General features: G+C 40.1%; 1 protein-coding gene across 8 annotated transcripts in view; it reads left to right on the top strand.

Annotated features, from left to right (window-relative positions):
• The window catches only part of NR1H4 (nuclear receptor subfamily 1 group H member 4), a 75,749-nt gene that overhangs the window by 26,258 nt on the left and 27,750 nt on the right, over positions 1–21,741 (top strand). For 7 of the 8 annotated variants that reach the window (XM_066356882.1, XM_066356900.1, XM_066356890.1 and 4 more), the window contains one exon: positions 6,668–7,033. The exons of the other annotated variant lie outside the window; for it this stretch is intronic. In XM_066356882.1, coding sequence (XP_066212979.1) covers positions 6,668–7,033 — 366 coding nt within the window. The remainder of the gene's footprint in view (positions 1–6,667; positions 7,034–21,741) is intronic. 8 annotated transcript variants of the gene reach the window in all.

Raw genomic sequence — 21,741 nt, 5'->3', positions numbered from 1 at the left:
TTGAATATATTGTGACCACAGACTTGGCAGTATCCTAGTTTGTTTAGATGTGAGGTTTAAAAGTGACAGACACTATATTTAGAAATGGAAATTAGCTGAAAGGCTGGAAAGCAAATTTTCTATTCTTTAAATTTAATATTTATTAAACATTTACACTATGTCAGGCTTTGTGTAAGGTGCCAGGGATGAAAGAAGTGTGAATATAATATGATATGATATGATATGATGTATAATATAATTATCCAAAGAGGTTACAGACCAACCACCATAATAATTAAAATGTATTGAACGTGTCAGACACTATGCTGTTTACATTGTCTTCACTATAACCTCTCACCTAGGGATTATTCCAAGTTTACAGAGGAAGGAACAGAAGGTTAAAGAAGTTCAATATCTTTTCCAGGTTCATACATCTAGCAAACTGTGGGTGAACTAACTGTGTCCAGATTTGTCCATAAAGTACGACTCATTCCTCCTCAAGTTTAGCTTGGCAGATGAGCCTGCAAACAAACAAAAATGACTATAACTTGCTCCCAAGTGCTGTAGTAGAGGCGTGTAGAGAGGTGAGGAGAGCTCAGCTCTATCTGGGGGAGCTTGGACAGACCTCGCAGAGGAGGGGTCAGCTGTGGAGCCAAGGAGAGGCACAGGCATCTCAAAGGCCTGGCACCGAGAAGGTCAACCAAGTCTACAAATGAAGCTGGAGCATCGAGTTAGTGAAACCATGAATTAAGAACTAAATGAGGCAGAGAAGGCCATTTTCCCACTCGTGAAACATTTTTAACAAACATTCATGGTATATTTACGATGGTTGACATCGTGCCAGAAATTAAAAACCGAATAAAACCTAGAACCTTGGTCAGGTTCATTAGAAGCTATGAGATCATGGAAGGTGCCACTGTTGTTACCTGAACCTGATACTTCCATTTGGGTACACAGTGGTTTTGACTACAAACTCCTTAGAGCTGCACTAATATGATATCTTTAGTTACATGTAGCTATTTAAAATTTTAATTATTTAAAATTGAATGAAAAATTCATTTCTTCATTATCACTGGCCATGTCTCAAATGCTCAATCTTCTATATGGTTAGTGACTAATGTGTTGATAGGTATATAGAATACTTCCATCATCTCAGAAATTTCCCTTTTTGGTACTCCCCTAAGAAGCTATTAAATGCTACAGTCTCTCTGCCCGAAAGAATTCTGCTTTCCTTCGCAGGTCTCAAACTCCCCTGGAATCCATTCAAGGGCTCCCATTGAAAAACTCTTTTCTCAAATCTCATACTCTCATTCATGTAGGATTTTATGTAATAAGAAATCCAAATTTTCCAACTCCCTGATTGACTGATTCCAAAAAATCAAGGGGTCAAGGGAAAGTGGAGAAAGGTAGAGGGGTAATATATATGGTGATGGAGGGAGACTTGACTTGGAGTGGTGAGCACACAATACAGTATACAGATAGAATTATACACTTGAAACCTGTATAATTTTATTAACCAATATTACCCCAATAAATTCAATACAAAATAAAAAAAACATTCCAAATTAGAGATATATTTTTTTTCTTTAAATTATCTTAAAGTAGAAATAAGTTTGGGTTTTTCAGAAAGCATACTCTAATGGTGACCTACCTCTGCCCCTCCTCATTTATGCTCAATCAGAAAATTCTGGGTTTGTTTACTTGGTTTTATGTCAGTCTTTGATTTACCTCACAACACACACACACTCACTCACTCACACCCAAGAAAGGCTGTAGCCTTTTCTCTCTGCTGTCTGTCTTATTCATTGTTTTATCCTCAGGGTCTAGCACAGAGTCTGGCAAATAGTAAGTATTCAGTGATTGTATATAAATGAAAAAGTATCTTATAATTTATATAATCAAAACAGACCTATAGGTTTTGACTATCAATTAAATGTCATTAGAGTCAGGATTCTGCTAGATTCATTAGGAAACAAACATGTCTTTTTATGGCACTCAACTTATCAAAAGCTTTTGTTTTTTAAATTTTTTTCTTTATAATCATTTTTTATTTTCAATTACACTTGACATACATCATTATTTTCAGCTATACATGAAAATAGTGGTTAGACATTACATAACTTGACACTATGCATAGTTATTAGAATATTTTTTACTGCATTTCTTTTTTTTTTTTGTACTTTTCTGAAGCTGGAAATGGGGAGAGACAGTCAGAGAGACTCCCGCATGCGCCCGACCGGGATCCACCCGGCACGCCCACCAGGGGCGACGCTCTGCCCACCAGGGGGCGTCGCTCTGCCGCGACCAGAGCCACTCTAGTGCCTGGGGCAGAGGCCAAAGAGCCATCTCCAGCGCCCGGGCCATCTTTGCTCCAATGGAGCCTCGGCTGCGGAAGGGGAAGAGAGAGACAGAGAGGAAGGAGGGGGCGGGCGGGGGTGGAGAAGCAAATGGGCGCTTCTCCTATGTGCCCTGGCCGGGAATCGAACCCGGGTCCCCCGCACGCCAGGCCGACGCTCTACCGCTGAGCCAACCGGCCAGGGCGCTGACTGCATTTCTTATGCTGTACTTTATATCCCCCATGACCATTCTCTAACAACAAATTTGTACTTAATCTCTTCACCTTTTCACCCATTCCTCTGACCCCTCTCCCATATGGCAACTGTCAAATGTTCTCTGTATCTACGAGTCTGTTTCTGTTCTATATATTTATTCATTTTGTCTTTTAGATTCAATTGTACTGTCATTTCGTTGTTCATATTTTTTATCTTTTCTCCTCCTCCTCCTCCTTCTCCTTCTTCTTCAAGGAAACCCTTTAACATTTCAAGTAATACTGGAGGTGCTCAATGACTATTTTATACTCAGAACTACCTTATGAGATAGCAAGGCTAGATATTAATTGCCCCATTTTACAGAAGAAATTGAGCCAAAAATGTTAGGTAGTAGTTCAAGGACTCATAGTCAGTTCACAGTAGAAGTTGTTCAAGTAGCCCATTTTGAATATGTGGATTTTTTTTATTGGAGGTTGCCTGTATATTTATTGTCTCTACTCCATAGAGATTTGATGGGACACTGAAATCCTAGAAGCTGATGTACATTGGGAATAGAGGCATTGTTTAGCAATATTATGTACTGATCTCATATTCTTACCATGTTTTGTTGTTTTCGTGTAATAGAATTGATGTCTTTGTGAAAGTGTTCCATGTTCATTGAGATGATTGCAGACATTTGTATTGTATTGATACCATGATCTGAGTTGAGTTGGAACTTCGTTGTGTCTCTTGATTTTTAAAAGATTGGTTTTGTTGAAATAATGCTCAGAAATCTTGGAATTGTCATGTGAGGAGAAAAACTTACACATTTCCTTGGATTCTATAGAATCCAGATTCTGTCATTAATTGATTGCTTGAGCTCAAGCAAATTGCTTAACCTTCCTGGAAGTGTAGGTGGTGAGAAACTGGGGCTTGTGGGCAGGGAGGCAGAGTTTAGAGGGAAAGATAGTTTGGAGGATAAAACCTGGATACAAGTGCAAGAGAAACTGTTTTTAATGCTAAGTTCTTTTAAATCCTATTCACGCCAGAAATTTTAGTCATATTTAATTATTAAACAGATCAAGATTTTATTCATATCTTTTTTCTGTTATAATTCCATATTTTTATATCCTTTCATTTTGTGGTCATTAGACATATCTTCTTGTCTACCAGAATATTCTGTGTCAATGCTGGTTTTGTATGGATAAATCAAGTATAAAGAGAGGAAATGAAAATTTGCACAGATGTTGTATATTTTGTCTTCTGTCAATCAGTTCCTGGGTCGAAGCAGAAAGCATTCTTTTCAATGAACATTAAATATACATATACTCCGCTTTGCCATTGTCAAAAAGCCATGCATTTTAATGCCCATAGACCATTAATCATATACTTACATACATTTTAGAAATAAAGAACTATAAGATTAGCCAGCATGGAGTCTTCTCTTTATAGAGGAGCAAAAGTTGACTCAGGCAGGGAAGGTAAGTACCGTATAAGTATTGATAGTTTCAGAGCCAGGATGCCCAGGGACTTAGAGTCGGGAAAACTATACTTTAAGGAAAACTTAGAGGGAAGTGGATATTAGTGAGAAGAAGCTCTCTGAAGGGATGGCTGTACTGAGGGAAGTCCCAGGCTTGTAGGAAAGTTCCTGAGTGTGGAATCAGCAAGAACATTCAAGGACTGTTTGGAAAAGAAAGAAAGGAGGAGGAGGATCACGCTGAGCCCGGCAGGCCTAGTGAGAGTGCAAGCAGCAGCACTGAAGGGACCAAAGAACTCAAGTACAGAGAGAGGAAGAGAAAGCTTTCCTGTTATGCTCTAAAGCAGGGGTCTCAAACTCGCGGCCCGCGGGCCGCATGCGGCTCCACCGAACAATTTTGTGCGGCCTGCAGACTAATCCACGAAGTTCAAAATATTTTGGATAAAATTAAGTAAGCCTAGGGGCCTACTTGTATTTTTCATTTCTCTAGCATCCTAGCTAGATATTAGCTTAGTTAACAGCAGTTGTGATGCGAACTACAGTTTCTGGTCGTTTTGTGACACTGAGTAAACTGCATGTACGATTGTGCTTGTTGTACTGATTTTTTTTTGTTTTCAACTGCAGTGAGAAAAGTGTTGCGTAACAGTTGCCTTTTGTAGACCTAGTGTGGCCTGCCTAACCGCTGTGATCTTGCTCTGCGGCCCACATGCTGAGTTGAGTTTGAGACCCCTGCTCTAAAGCATCACACATCTGAAGTTATTCTAGAGAAGAACAGCTCAGCCCATGGGCTTTGAAGTCACACTCCCAAAGTCCAAAGCTCAGCTACTTAGGAAGATAGGAGTAAAGTTGCCTAAATTTTATGCCACAGGCTACTCACTGGTTTGTAAAGGGAATAATAATGTTACTTACTTCATAGGATTTTGTGAGAAGGATGCGAGTATACAAGTGCCTGGCACTAGGAAGAATTCTATAATCAAGTTTTCTAACAGTAATAGTAATAATCATCATAATAACATCAACCATCTTTTGAGCACTATGAAGAACATTCTATATGTACATGTAGGTGCATAGATCCATAACTCCTGATCGACCATTACAGATTCCAAAGACTCTAAAAACTAAGTTGTTGTATTTTTTTTCAAAATGTGGCACAAATTTCTTCTGAAATTAATGAATGAATGTGAGGGTGTTTAAGGCCTTTATTTATTCCTCTTAGTGTGAGTATTTGTACATGTGCATTGTGGAAAATACTGCTGTTTGATTCTGGGTTCTGGCCCAGACCATGCTGGGAGAAATAGCACTGTATTCTGTTCTAAAATCTAAACAACTCTGAATTTGAAAACACAGGTGACTACAAAAGTTTCAGATGAGGAACTGTGGGTCTGTGTCGTGTCCATCTTCAGGAACCCTTAGTACAGATCACAAACTGTAAAAACTAGGGTTATCAGTAGTTTAAGTAATTTGCTCAAAATCTTGTTCATAGAGATGGAGTTGGAATTTTGGTCTAGGGTTGCCTGACTGTGCTTTGAAGAATCAAACACATTTGTATATTCTTCTACATCCTATTTATGTCTATGAAATTTTTTAGTATTTGCATAATGTAAACACTGCTATTTTCTAAAGAGCCATCATTAATGTTTCCAGGAAACAAGAGCATTTTCACAACCTGATAGTTTTCTTTTACCTTGAGGTTTTATAGAAAAAGGCCTCATTATATAATGGCAGTAGGAACACTAAATACATATTATTACTATGTTGATGGCAGCTACGATTTATCAGGCACTTTATGTGTGCACACATTTAAGAAAGCATTTGCATTGTGCATGCATTATCTCAATCCTTACATCAGCTTACGAGGTGGGTATTACACCCTGTTTTATGAAGAGAAAACCAAGACCTAAAGATGTTAAGGAAACTGTCAACATGCACATATAGCAAGTAATAAAATAGAGCTAGGTTTTGGACCCAGGTAGATAATTTCAGGCATACATAACTACATTCTTCTTTTTTTGTTTTTAAGCTTCTTCTTTGTTTTATAATGATAAAAGTAACACATATATATGGAAAAATTATAAATAGTGAAAGGATCACACAGTCTCCCACCCCAGAAAACAATGCAGTGACCTCACTCCCACATTCACCATCATCCTGTTCTTTTTGTACTGTGCAAAAAATTGTCTCACATGCACAAAGGGTTTTTTAATACTCATATACATAGACACTTTATTCTATAGCTTAATTTTTTTCAAAAGGCATCATATTTTAGAGACCTTTCCACATCTGCACATATAGATCTAAATTGTTGTTTCACATCGACATCGTATTTCAGTAGAAGGACATAATGTAATTTATTTAACTAGAAGCCTATTGATGGATATGTAAATCATTTTTGATTTATGATTCTTAACAAATGTTTCTGCAAATGACACACAAACATTTCTTTATTCAGATGCAAACATATCATCAAATGAATTTTCTAGTAGTAGATTGTTGGATTAAAAGAGTATTTAGTTCTTTAATTTTTATGTAGGTTTTTTTAATGTAAAAAAGCTTGTTAATTTTTATATAGTTAACATTTCAGTCTAAGAAGAGCCCACACTCCTAAATATACTATACACTAACCTATCTCTCTAATTTATAGAATAACAACATTAATTCTAGTCTTATTGTCACTTTTGTCCAGGTGTCCTAACAGAACCAACAGCAGGTACTCTGGGACAAAATCTAGAAGTGGAATCATACTCACAGTACAACAATATTCAGTTTCCCCAAGTCCAGCCACAGATTTCCTCATCATCCTACTATTCCAACCTGGGTTTCTACCCACAGCAGCCTGAAGAGTGGTATGCTCCCGGAGTATATGAACTCAAACCCATGCCAGTTGAGACTCTTTACCACGGAGAGACTGAGGTAGCAGAAATTCCTGTAACAAAGAAGGCCCGAATGGGTGCGTCGGCAGGGCGGATAAAAGGAGATGAGCTATGTGTGGTTTGCGGAGACAGAGCGTCTGGGTACCATTATAACGCGCTGACCTGTGAGGGGTGCAAAGGTAAGCATCTTCTGGTTGGCAGTGTTCTCCTTGTGCAGGACTTACTATATTGGTTGTTGAAAACCCTCAAACTGGATTTTTTCCTTTTCTCAGATAACTTTCCACTTTCTCCCATCTCTTCCTGTCTCCTCACCTTTGTTGGGATGTCATAGATCTCTAGGAAAAGCCTGTTAGAATATTTAGGTTAGATATAAGTAATCTTTTACCTATTTGCAACCTTATCCATAGTTAAGAAATTTATGATTGTGGGCTTTGTTCATTTTTGTTGTTTTTATTTAAAGAGAAACTTTCACCTCTTTTAAAATTAAGAAAGAAGGAAGTATTAATAGCTTATTTCAACAGATATCTCACTCAGTAGGACATGTCTGTGAGATACGATGGTGTGGGTGTGAAGGATCAATGAAATTGCAATCCATTGAGAATGAGTAAAATATAACCCATGAGATATGAAAATAACTCCATATAAAGTCCTATATGATTATTCTGCTAACAGGGACACAGGTAATACGTTCATAAAATTCCAGAGGAAAGAACAGAGTGGACTAGTAGGTTAAGCCATTTATCTTTGTATTTCTTCATTTGACAAATATTTATGGAATGCCTACCATGTGTTAGGCACGCTGCTAGCTTCCGTGACATTGAAAGCTGACTAAGAACTGCCTTGAGCGGAATCTACTGAATGGTGTGCCAAATTCCAGTTCCCAGATAACCATGATTGCCATAAAATAAACACTCACAAAAAAATGGCTCAAGGACATTTCAAACCTTTGAAAGTTCAAATGATCAGATTGTATAAATAAAAAAAACACACACACATTAGTCACTTCCCAAAAACTTAATGTGATATCATTAGATTTTTAAAACATGAAGTAGTGTTTATGCCTTATAATTAAAAATTAAAACAGATTTATAAAGAAAATTTAGAAGATCTCATTTATGGTCTTCAAAATGTCCTTATTCCTTTTGTGGAGAGTCAAGTTTGTATTAGGTAAAAAGAGAACTTTTCAATTCTTGGAAGGCATAGATAATGTCTTCTACTCTGTTACTTCCCATAGCACCCAACACATGCCTGCTACATAGTAATATGGAGTACCCGTTGTTTGAATGACATGAAAATCCCCATTCATCACCAGTACTTAGTACATATAACTCTACTTTGTAAAAACATATTCAAACTCTTTTATACTACTTAATTCTATCATACCTCCAAATTATAAAAGTAAATATTATCCTTCAATCCCCATATTTGGTAGCAATTTTTTTTTTTTCCTGAGCAGGCAGAGTTTTAGAGATGAAAATCTGCTTTTGTGTTACTTAAAAAAGAGAGTTGAAAGTTGCTAAGAGAGTAAATCCTAAATGTTCTCACTATAAGAAAGAAATGGTGGTGATGTGGCTTGCTGGAGGTGTTAGCTGGGACTATGGTGATAATCATATTGCAGTACGTAAGTGAATCAAATCAACATGTTGTACACCTTAAACTTACATATGTTATATGACAATTGTATCTAAATAAATCTGGGGAAAAGGAACAAAAAAGGCTGAAACTAGAAAGAGAGCTAGGAGAAGTAGCTAATTGGTTAGAAAAAATAAAATAGTTTCAAAATGAACAACCTGAAAATTGGATTAAAATAAAAATAAAATTTCACATGTAGGTTTGAGAAATCATTGTTGATCTACATGAAAGAGGTTTGTGGTAGCTCTAAGTCAAAAAATGGCCAAATGGGGGCCAAAAGGGTAAGCAACTAGAATGGTTTATTTTAGGCATAATTCAAAAAATAATTTTCTAACACATCAAGAAGTCTTCCAATGATGAAATTGGCTTTCTGCCTCAGGTGATAATGAACTCCTCATGATTATAAAAATTCAAAAAGTGGTTAGATGATCAGGCTTGAGTCTTCATACAAGAAATTTCTGCATTGTATGGGAAATTATATTAATTGGCTTCTGAGGGTCTTCTTTAAATCTTCTTAATCTCTAGTATCCCAGTTTATAAGATTCTAATTACTTCATGTCTCATTTTGTTTGTTTGTCGGTTTTGTCTTCTGACTTAGTTTGTAAATTTCATAAGTAAAAACCCGTCTGTAAGTCATTGCACCCCTCCTCTTGCTATGGATTGATGAAAGGCTATGTTAGACCAGGGTTTCTGAACCACGATGCTATTGGCATGCTGGGCCAGATAACTCTTTGTCGTCATGGTGGGATGCTCAGCAGCGTCCTTGGCTTCTACCCACTAGGTGCTAGTCGCATCCCCCTAGTTGTAACAACCAAAAATGCCGGCAGACATTGCCAAATGTCCCCTGGGATGCAAAATTGGCCCACTGGGAATTATTGGGATAGACTTTTCAGTTAAAAGCACTATTATCATGTGGAGTTTCTCAAACTTAAGTTATACATGGAGCCTTCTTGAAGTGAGCCATGTTTCTCATGTTGATTCAAACTGCTTTTATTAAAATCCTTCTGTTATTTTTAATATAAAAGAATTCCTATACAACAAAAGAACAAAAATCAAATTAAAAAATTAAATGCGAAGAAAATGATAAAATCAATAAAATAATAGACTGTTTATATCATGTGGTATTGTTGCTCAAAATGTTACTAAAGTGTAAGTGCTACTGAGTTTGGATGCCTGTACCACAGGCCTCTGAGGCCTCTGATCCCACTGCTTTTCTCTGTTCAAATAGCTGACTCATCCAAACTTTGGTTCATCTAGGGCTCCATTTGGCCATCCCTGAGCTGAGGACATCCCGTGCATTTCAGTTTGCTATTTTTTTTTTTATAGCTCTTGCCAAATAAATCATACCTCTTGCTGTTAATCAAATCATGGACACAAACAAAAATGAGGAGATTTAGTTTGAATGGCAGTATGAGATGGTAATAAAGATGATTCAGAGAATGTTATTAATACTTTTAAAGACATCCATAAGATAAAAATAGAAATATAAATTTAATATGTGCAAAGGGCTTAGAAAAAAGTCTGGTTCCTAGCCAAAACTCAAATGCCTATCATTACTGTTGTTATGGTTTCAGACTCTATTAACATACAGTGGCAGTGTGACTGTTTTCTGCTTCTCTTGACAAATGTTGATGCCCAACCCATTATAAGTTCTTTGGCAAGAATTTTTCTATTTGATATTGACTTATAACCAAAAGCCTCTCCACCTTGTCTGTGTAGACCAGTGCTGTGCAAAGGGGTCCCCAGTCCAGAACTATCAGCTCAGCCTCACTTGGGAAGTTGGAGGAAATACAAATTTGAGGGGCCTGTCCCAGACATACAGAATCAAAATTTCTGGGAATGAGGTCCAAGAATCTGTGATTTAACAAGCCCTCCTTGCTAAAGTTTGAGAACTACTGATGTAAATCTTACCTAAAAGGCACCTGAGTTGACTCATCTGGCCAAGTAGCTTGATTTTGCATTGTGATTGTGAAATTCTCAAAGGTGGGGATGGTGCTCTTAGGTCAACAAAAGAATTCAATAGATAAAAATGTTGACTGGAAACACAAAGTCTAGCCAAGTCATCTTTCCTGCTTGGAGAGAAATAGAAAAGAAAATGTATAATTTATTCCGAAAGAATCCCATTATCAATTTGAACCTACACTTTTCAGTGCCAATGACATGCCAATACTCCAAAAATTTTCTCAGGTTCTTACATTACAGCAACTGTGGGAAGTAGGTATTACTGTACCTATTTTAAAGTGAAGAATAAGCATATAATTTAAATAATAATAATAATAAAAACAGATTTGGAAGCTAGTGCTAGTAGCTTATGTGATACATTTACTATACTTCAGTAGTAAACTTGTTAATTCTTACACCTTGTCTGCATTTTATAGCAGAAGAAAGTGAGGTACAAGAAGTTAATCAACATACTAAAAACTAATAGAGGTAGAATTTGAAATCTACAGACAGCTTATAACTCTAACTCCAGACACTCTGTTATTAACCACCAGGTTGGAATGCCTTTTCTTGCTTGACCACTAAGTTATCATTGATCTCTTTGATCTATTTGTTGAAGGCTAACATTAACATATTCAGTGGTCAGAGGGAGAAAATCAAGAGCTCATTTAGGTATTAAGGTATTGCTGTTGTCCACGCCAAGGGCATAATCCCTTAAAGTCAGTAAACTGGGCTGGCTCACCTTCTTACCCGAGGGCTGCAGCAAAGCCTGGTCTCCCTGAGGAGAATTCAGGGGAATGGCGGGAGAACTTAGGCTTTGGTCCTTGATGCTGCCCTAGCAGTGTGCTGGCACGCCTGGCTTCCCGGAGAACCCGTGCAGCCATTTTACCTGCCCCTTGCCCTGCTGCGTCCAGGGAACCCCAGGGCCTCTTCTGATGCTCCCCAGGAAAGGATCCAAGAGTCTCTCTGTCCTAGGACTCCTGAATATCATGGGGTTTCTATAATATTTCATTGCACTCATCCACGCCTCAGTCTGGGGATGAGGGGTGTAGGGGCGTGAGAGGAACAGAGCTCTTGTCATTTCCTCTTTGACTGCCTGCCTCTACCAACTTGGGGAAATTTAGTGCCTGGAATCTTGAAACTGAGGCTTTGGTGACTGAAAGCAAATAATTGGCTCCGTTGTGCTTTGTATATGTTTTCTTGAGATAACAAATGAAAATTGCCCTAGCTTAGTGAATGGGGGGGGGGGGGGCACAGAACAGGGCGCCCTGTGCTTGAACCAGTGACCCATGCTGGCAGCCTAACACACAGCAAACCCCACGATGCTGCTCGCCATCAGCAACAACAAAAGCAGCAGTAGCACAGCTCTTGCTTCCCTTTCCAATTTCCAAATGTCTTACAAGGAAGGGCGTCTGTTTGGCAGATCTTCAATCGTATCTACATATTAGCTGCAAGGGAAGTCTGGGAAAGGTTTAGTTCAACTCTGCTGCCTTTACGGTAGAGGGCGCTCTCTGGAATATAAGGAGATATAGTGGGTATCTAGCTAGCCAATTCTTTGTTTGCAAAATATTTAACTTTACTTCTTTGAGCCTTCAATCTCCAAAACAGGTATAATACCTATTTCACAGGGTCAGTTTGGGGATTAAGCTAGGTTTTTATATGTGAGGTCCTGACAGCTCTGTTGCTTTAGGACTTCACTGCAGATGTGTCAGACCTGTGATACTTCATGCGGCGCGCGCGCGCGCGCGCGCGCACACACACACACACACACACACACACACACACACACGAGAAAAAAATTTAAAAACCTAAACATATAACAAAGATCATGGCTAACCTTCCTGATTTCTTTGGTCTTTCTCAATCTGCTCCTATTAGAAATATTTTCATTTCTCTGAGCATTTTGTTTCTCATAGACATTTATGGCAAAGATGAGAGAAATGTTGATTTTTTAAAAAAAAAATCATACTGCAGAACACAAGCATAAATCAGAGGGACAATGAATGCCATTTGCTCAGCACTAGATTAAATCTAGAGCTTTCTTTCCCCCTCAGTTATCAGTGGGGCATATGGAAATATGCTAATGTCTGAACGAATTTTGATTCAAACCTCAACTAACAAAACCCATCTGCAGCTGACTGGAAGTTTAAAATGGTCACATTTTCAAATAGGTCAGTGTCAGTCACATTCTTCCTGCTGAGAGAATGGTAGAATTCTTAGAAGGCATTTTATGAGTAAATGGGTAACCTATTGACCTTTTGAACATTTTTTTAAATAGAAGATAGTGAACCAATATTGAAACTTAGATCTAAAGTTTTAGAAAGGATCTCATAATTACTGAAACTATTCTGGTGTATAAAATAGATGCAGAGTATTTTCAATAGTTCTTTTTTTTATGGGTCAGGGCCGAGGTGCCCTGACTCACAAAATTACTAAAATCCTATTTGATTTTGATATATGATTTTATAAAATTTAATAATGATAATAATGGTCTCTGTAGGGCCAATTATCTTACAGTGTGATGCAAGGGGGGAGGTGTGTTTAAACCATTTCACTGTGTTGGCAGCCTTTTGTAATGTGTTATAAACATCACAAGAAAAGGAGGACACTGAAGGCAGTCAACCTAGATTCCAACCCAGCTGATTCTTTTCCCAGATGTTCCAAGTCACTTAACATTTCTGAGCTTCAGACTCTTCACCTGCAAAAGGAGGATAATAATGAAGATGATGAGAAGGAGAGTGAGATGATGATGGTGGTAGTGAGGAAGGAGAAGAAGGAAGAGAAGAAGGGGAGGAGAAGGAGAAAAGGAAGAAAAAGGAGAAGGGAGAGGAGGGGAAGAAAGAGTAGGAGGGTGAGGATATCAGTGGGTTTTTGCTTTCAACTCCTTTATATGACTTTATCATGTAATAAATATTTTGGCAAAGAAATGAGTATACCTGATTCAAAGGTCAACTTGTTCAAAGAGCATACAATTGGAAAAAGCCCATGTTCCACCCCTCTATACCCCAAGTTCTGACCACCAAAGGGAACCACTGCTAAACACTGTGTAGTTTTTTCTGTTTTGTATTTTGCATTTTTTTTTGTTATTTGAATTGTCTGTTTATTTTTATAGAACTATCTCCCCTCCCCTCAAACACAGAAGAAAAGACAGAGAAGACCTTGAGTTGTTCATAATATTCTTTTATTATCTTTTTAATGTCCATTGGATTAGTAGTGATGACCCCACTTTCATTTCTGATATTAATAATTTGTCTCTCTTTTTTTTTTTGGTTAGCCTTGTTAGAGATGTAGCCATTTTATTGACCTTTTCAAAGAACCAGCTTTTGGTTTCATTGATTTTCTCTGTTGTTTTCCTATTTTCAGTTTCATTGCTTTCTGTTCTAATTTTTATTATTTCTCTTCTGCTTACTTTAGATTTAATTTTCTCTCTTTTGTTTTTAGATTTTAGATCTTTCTTCTTTTCTAGTATGTGCATTCACTGCTCTTTGTTCTCTCTCTAAGCTCTGCTTTTGCTGCAGCGCATGAATTCTGATGTTCCATTTTAATATTTAGTTCACTTTCACTTAGTTATGTTGGTAGTCACCTCCATATCTTAGATTAACTTTGTGTGTAACCTATTAGAAACACTTTGTTCCTGGAACTGGGAGAACTAGGTATAAGACATATTATACAGTATTCCTGTATTTCTCTCATCAAATTTAACCTTTTCCAAGCTCACAACTTGCCTGGCTGATGAGAAATTCCATTTGGCTTATGTTTGGGGCCTGACCTGTGGTGGCGCAGTGGATAGAGCTTTGACCTGGAAGCGCTGAGGTTGCCGGTTCAAAACCCTGGGCTTGCCTGGTCAAGGCACATATGGGAGTTGATGCTTTCTGCTCCTCCCCCCTTCTTTCTCTCTCCCCTCTCTATAATGAATAAATAAAATCTTTAAAAGGCTTATGTTTGGGGATGCTTATTCCCCAGAATCATGTGCAGATCATAGGAATCTCACACAGGGCGAAGTATTTTATTATCAGTTGGTGTATTCCTTATCCAACTTTGAGTTGGTCCCAGAGAGAACACCAACCACTGTTTGACATGGGATCTTATCTCTAGATTTCCAAGGCATCTGCATATCTTTATTTCTAATTCCACAGAGCATTAAAAGGTATAATTTGAGAACCTCAATCAAAAGCTGTCAGGAAAGTCTAAAAAGCAAAGTTGTGTTTTGATTGGGGATCTGTTTGAAGTTTAGAGACCTGTCCATCTCACAAGACAAATGCTATACCATACAATTGCATTTGTTATTATTGGGATTTAATTTCTAATCACTCAAACATAATGAGACACCTATTGACAGCACGTTAAGTCTGTCCCTTCATTCCTTTACCAAATATTGACTGCCGTATAGGTACAGGTAACATGGTTGGCCCAAAGTGTACAACAGGAACACAGCAAAGTTTGACAGAAAACAAAACTAAATGGGACTTGCTGATGGGGCTGGGAGAGAAAGAAATGAGGTAAAAATGACTCCCCAGATTTTGGCCTGAGTGACAGGGAGGCTGGTGTGGGTATTTATGGGGATGGGGAGGCTGGGGAGGAGTGTGACGGGGTGTTGTAAAGCCAGTAGTTACGGCCAAGGCTACCATCACAGCAGCCGCCCGGCTCATGCAGGTTCGCATTGGATTCGGACAATCGGTAAAGAAACAGCGGAGCCAAAAGCTGGTGGGCCATAGTCTTTAATCCTAGTTTGCACCCGGCGGGCAAGTAAAAATACACACTGGGCTCCAAAACCCAATCACATTCAGTGCTCACAAAGCTACTTGTAAAGCCAGCAGGCACAGCCAGGGCCACGATCAGAGCAGCCCGGCCCTTGCAGGTTCGCATTGGATTCGGACAGTCGGCAAAGAAACCGCGGAGCCAAAAACTGATGGGCCATAGCCTTTAATCCTACCTTGCACCCGGCGGGCAAGTAAAAATACACACTGGGCTCCAAAACCCAGTCACACTCAGTGCTCACAAAGCCACTGACTTATCCGAGTTTCCTAGAATCAAAGGTTTCTAGCTCACCAGCCTTCTTCTCCTCAGTTCCCCCATTTCCTTCCTTATCCCAGATACAAACTCTACACAAACTGGCATCTCACTCAGCACTCCGCCATCTTGGCTGCTTCTCCTGGCCTCCTCCATGTGGCCTCCTTTAGCTGCTGGCTCTACTCTCTCCGCTCTCTCATGCTAACCTCAGGAACCAAGCGCCAAGTCCCGTTCTGCCCCCATTTTATAGTGTAGCTTCACAACCTTTAATCCAATATACAAAGTAGGGAAGTCTCCAACCCAAAGTCACCTTCTGAGGCATGATTGGATTGCACCACCCCACATCAAAAAGGGTGGGACAGGCTTAATCCCAAAACCAAGCCTCAGGCTACAACAATTCTCAACACACATTAATATCACCTGGGCGACGGCCTCATGTGGGCAGCACCTATTTTTAACAAAGTGAGCATAATACATTTTATCTGCCCAACAACCACCTTACACCAAAAAGGGTAGGAAAGGCTTAATCCCAAAACCAAGCCCCAGGCTACAAGGATTCTGCCTGCCTTTAGCCCACCCCAACACATATTAATACCACCTGGGCAACGGCCTCTTTAACAAAGTGAGCATAATACATTTTATCTGCCCAACACTACTGATTTATCCGAGTTTCCTAGAATCAAAGGTTTCTAGCTCACCAGACTTATTCTCCTCAGTTCCCCATCTCCTTCCTTCTCCAGCGTCAAACTGCACAAACTGGCATCTCACTCAGCACTCCGCCATCTTGGCTGCTTTTCCTGGCCTCCTCCACGTGGCCTCCTCCTGCTGCTGGCTCTACTCTCTCTGCTCTCTCATGCTAATCTCAGGAACCAAGCGCGAGTCCCGTTCTGCCTCCCTTTTATAGTGTAGAAATCCAAACCCTTAATCCAATATACATAACAGGGAAGTCTCTAATACAAAGTCACTTCTCTGAGGCATGATAGGATTGTACCACCTCACACCAAAAAGGGTGGGACAGGCTTAATCCCAAAACCAAGCCCCAGGCTACAAGGATTCTGCCTGCCTTTAGCCCACCCCAACACACATTAATACCACCTGGGCAACTTTAACAAAGTGAGCATAATACATTTTATCTGCCCAACAGGTGTACAAGCAGATGTTCCATCAGACAGGTTGAGTGGAAAGTGCCTATAAGATATCCAAGGGAAACGATGAGTGGGTGGCTGGGTTTGTGCATCTGGGGTTTGTGAGATCGGCCTGGGCTGAGAAAAGAAATTGAAGAGGTATCAGTTTGTCCAGGTGTTTAGAGACTGCATGGAAATACTGCTATCCATGGATTAGCATGGGATTTGGCACACTTTTTCTGTAAAGGCCTGTATTTTAGGTTTTGTGGATATTAAGATCTCTGTTCTGACTTGTGGTGGCGCAGTGGATAAAACGTCGACCTGGAAATACTGAGGTCGCCGGTTCAAAACCCTGGGCTTGCCTGGTCAAGGCACATATGGGAGTTGATGCTTCCAGCTCCTCCCCGCTTCTCTCTCTCTCTCTCTCCCTCTCCTCTCTAAAATGAATAAAAAAAAAAAAAATTAGGCCCTGGCCGGTTGGCTCAGCAGTAGAGCATTGGCCTAGCGTGCAGAGGACCCGGGTTCGATTCCTGGCCAGGGCACACAGGAGAAGCGCCCATTTGCTTCTCCACCCCTCCGCCGCGCTTTCCCTCTCTGTCTCTCTCTTCCCCTCCCGCAGCCAAGGCTCCATTGGAGCAAAGATGGCCCGGGCGCTGGGGATGGCTCTGTGGCCTCTGCCCCAGGCGCTAGAGTGGCTCTGGTCGCAACATGGCGACGCCCAGGATGGGCAGAGCATCGCCCCCTGGTGGACAGAGCGTCGCCCTTGGTGGGCGTGCCGGGTGGATCCCGGTCCGGCGCATGCGGGAGTCTGACTGTCTCTCCCTGTTTCCAGCTTCAGAAAAATGAAAAAAAAAAAAAAAAAAAAAGATCTCTGTGACAACTATTTGACTCTACCATTACAGTGCAAAAGCAGACACTATGTAAATGACTGAGCTTGGCTGTGTGCTAACATACTTTGTGTGAATACTGAAATTTGAATGCCATAAATTTAAAATACCAGAAAATATACATATATATATTTGTATTTTTCTGAAGTTGGAAACGGGGAGGCAGTCAGACAGACTCCCGCATGCGCCCAACCAGGATCCACCTGGCATGCCCACTAGGGGGCAATGCTCTGTTGCAACCAGAGCCATTCTAGCGCCTGAGGCAGAGGCCACAGAGCCATCCTCAGCGCCCGGACCAACCTTGCTTCAATGGAGCCCTGGCTGCAGGAGGGGAAGAGAGAGACAGAGAGGAAGGAGAGGGGGAGGGGTGGAGAAGAAGATGGGCGCTTCTCCTGTGTGTCCTGGCTGGGAATTGAACCCGGGACTCCTGCACGCCAGGCCGACGCTCTACCACTGAGCAAACTGGCCAGGGCCAGAAAATATTTTTTAAAATGGTTTTTCAACCATTAAAGATGTAAAAACCGGCCTGACCTATGGTGGTGCAGTGGATAAAGTGTTGACCTGGAAATGCTGAGGTCACCGGTTCGAAGCCCTGGGCTTGCCTGGTCAAGGCACATATGGGAGTTGATGCTTCCAGCTCCTCCCCCCTGTCTCTCTCTCCTCTCTCTCTGTCTCTCTCTCTCCTCCCCTCTCTCTCTCCTCTCTAAGATGAATAAATAAAATAAAAATTTAAAAAAAAGTAAAAACCATTCTTAGGTTGTGGGCCATACAAAAATAGGCAGGGAAAGAGGAGTGTTGTGTGTGTGTGTGTGTGTGTGTGTGTGTGTGTGTGTGTGTGAATTTGCCCTGCATGGTTAATCAACTCCTCCTGGCTTAGCACCATTCTCCCTGTGAATGCTTTAGGGCCATCTGCATCTCCTTGTATCTGAACTTGGGCCTTCCTCCATTGCTCTTACTTCTGCATTCTTATGCACCTTGGACCATGTTTCTTCATAAATTTACTGTTTTCTATCTTTCACAGATTCATCAACATTTTTGATACCTTGATGGGGCTTTATTCAAACTCTTTTCTAACCTATGCTGTTTTCATGAACTTTTCTCTCATTTCATGGTATAAAAAATATGTTTTTTTTCCTGGTACATTTAGACAGAAGAGACTATAAAAGTTAGATAAATGCCCTTTGACTACTGAATTCTTTATACATTTGTCTACTTATGAATGATGTCAGGCAACTTCCAAAAATAATTCAAAGTCAGTCTTTTTAAAACTATTTAATAAAATAAATCAGTAGAAATTATAGCTGGCAAAAATAAATGTTGGAAAAGTCAGGTAGACATTTTCTTATGACTATAAGACATTAAGGGAAAAAGAAACTTAAAGTCAATGATTAGCAGAAACAAAATAGTCAACGATAATTTTCATCAACTGCATCTCAAAAGTCTGAGGGTTTTCTTTTCAGAAACAACAGTCTGAAACAGCCCTTGCCAGGTGACAAGGACTCTTATCAAGTTTAAAAAATTTCATAGAGAAGCTTAAGGATAAGACCTGGGATCCTAAAGATCATGAAAGTGTGTGATGGAAACCAAAGCTTACGTTTTAGTATTGGCAGCCTTCTCTCTAGCTTGTATCTCTTTGCAGCTTCCTAACAATAAGATAGAGATGGAATAGACAGCTGGGGTGCAGGAGGAGGGAAGGATGTTTCTGAAGACTTTTTGGAGATGGGGAAGAAACTATGGAGCACTTAACATGCCCTGTGAGATTTGGCGAGATTCATTTCTAATGAGAAGTTTTAAGAATGTAACTCTAACCCTGGCTGGTTGGCTCAGTGGTAGAGCGTCGGCCTGGTGTGCAGGGGTCCTGGGTTCGATTCCCGGCCAGGGCACACAGGAGAAGCGTCTATCTGCTTCTCCACCCCTCCCCCTCTCCTTCCTCTGTGTCTCCCTCTTCCCCTCCTGCAGCCAAGGCTCTATTGGAGCAAAGATGGCCCTGGCGCTAGAGTGGCTCTGGTCGCTACAGAGCGATGCCCTGGAGGGGCAGAGCATCGCCCCCTGGTGGGCAGAGCGTCAGACCCTGGTGGGCGTGCCGGGTGGATCCCGGTCGGGCGCATGTGAGAGTCTGTCTGACTGTCTCTCCCCGTTTCCAGCTTCAGAAAAAATACAAAAAAAAAAAAAAAAAAAGAATGTAACTCAGACTCCTTCTCTATAAGGGGGAGATAATAATAGACTCTACATCATAGGATTGTTACAAATGTTAAGTGAATAGGCATCTGGAAAGTGTTTAGAACAGTGTCTGATACAAAATAAACTCTATGTAAATGGGTAAGGGAGCCCTATTTATTCTACAGTATGCTGAGCCGGCTTTAAAGTGTAACTCTATTTGAGCCATATTGGATGAAACGATCACTAGTTGCTCAGCTCTGTGTTTGTTGCTGTTTTCAAAGAATCGAGACCCTTAAAGTTTTGGTTTCTTTTTAAAATAAATTATTGAATTTCAGAGAAGGGAGAGAGAGAGAGAAAAAAAGAAAGAGAAACATGGATTTGTTGTTCCACTTATATACGCATTCATTGGTTGATTCTTGTATGTGCCCTGACTGGAGATCAAATCCTCAACTTTGACTTATCTGGAAAATACTCTAACCAACTGAGCTACCCAGCTAGGGCAGAGACCCTTAAAGTTTTAAACGACCATGGTTTCAAAGTAATAGGTAGCCTACTGTCAGTTACTGCAGTCTGGCTTGTGCATGTGTGTTTGTGTGTACATATGTACACATGCACACATGTGTGCACGAGTTGGGAGTAGGGTGTGTCATGTGGGTTCCACGTGTATAAAGACACAGAAAAGCAGAGTGTGCAATATTCTGCATATTTGAAAGCTCCATATTACCAGTCTAAGGCTGTTTTCTGCCACCTCAGGAAGCCCGTAGTGCAAAGCCAGTCCTGTCTACTCAGCTTTTGTTACTGGGAAGCTTCTCAGGTCCTCAGTGAATTTCTTTTCCATTCATTTTCAAATGACTTTCTGATATGGGCATTATGGAATATGCACAAGATAGAGACAATAGTATGTGTATGGATGGATTTGCATAAGTATAAATACAGTATATGCACCCATTTTTACATGATATAATGATAATATTGTGTTGCCATCTCAGAGTGAAAGCTAATTAATTCAGCTATTGAGATGATAATTTCTTTCTCAGTTAATGTCAGAGTGAAAAGAAACTTACTGATCTTTCCTACACATTGTTTCTTTGGCTCTTTTGGAATAAGGAGTTTATTTCTGCTAACTATTGAGCTACCAGTATCTAATGGTGTTAAGGGGAATTGTCTGGGCTGGGCTGAAGATTAGTAAAAAGATCAGGTAAGCTAAAGTGGTCATTGAGTTCAATGATTTGGTACCAGGAAAAAAATATTTTATGCCTATAGTCTTTTTTAAATGCATACTTTGATATTTGTACATCCAATATCAACTTTGATCTGAAGCTTAGTCTTTTTTAGACTTCCTGTGATTGAATTTGACATTTAGAAAAATGGTACGATCTTTACTACTGCCAGTTATGCCAAATGACAAATTCACAAGCAAGTCTATCAATTTTTTATCTTTGACATCTCTAACTTTTCCTTCAGCCTCGGATTTCATATTTAGTTAGTTACCAAGTCCAGATTATTCTTTGGTTTCCTCGTCCCTGTCCTCCCCCCCCCCCCCATCAAGTCTACGCATGGATCACCTCTTGGCTGATTAGTCTCCTGTCTCCAGTCTCCCTGTTCCACCTTTCCTTCCTCTGCACCAAGGATTCTTTCCAAAATGCAAGTTAGGTCATATCCTCCCCTGCCAAAACCCAAAATGGCTTCTCTTTCTACACAGTCAAGACTCAACTCCTTAGGTTGGCATTCAAAGGCACTTGACCACATTCTGTCCCACTACATTCCCTCAGCCACCTCCCCCTAATTCAGTCGCTCATGATAACCTCCCACCAGGACAGATTATTCAGACTCCCTTGGAATTTCTCCTCCTTTTGCTCATTTCCAGAATGTCCTTCCTTCTTCACAGTCTGTGTTTCAACTCTTACTTATTCTCTAAGACCCAGCTCAAATTCTACTTCCCTCATGAATTCTGTCCTGATTCCTCCTACTCAGAAATAATCCGGTTATTCCCAGCCCTTATAATGCCTTTTCCTCAAGACACTTGACTTCCAGCTGTTGGGAAATTGTCCCACTATATTAGTTTACTAGAATCGTCATTTATCGGCTTCTGCTGGAAAGTTTGTCATAACAAATATCAAGTCTCCATGTCTG

Source organism: Saccopteryx leptura, chromosome 1, assembly GCF_036850995.1.
Source record: "Saccopteryx leptura isolate mSacLep1 chromosome 1, mSacLep1_pri_phased_curated, whole genome shotgun sequence".
NCBI classification, from domain to species: Eukaryota; Metazoa; Chordata; class Mammalia; order Chiroptera; family Emballonuridae; genus Saccopteryx; species Saccopteryx leptura.
Note: the sequence above shows the minus strand (reverse complement) of the source record. Positions and strands in the feature narration are given on the sequence as shown.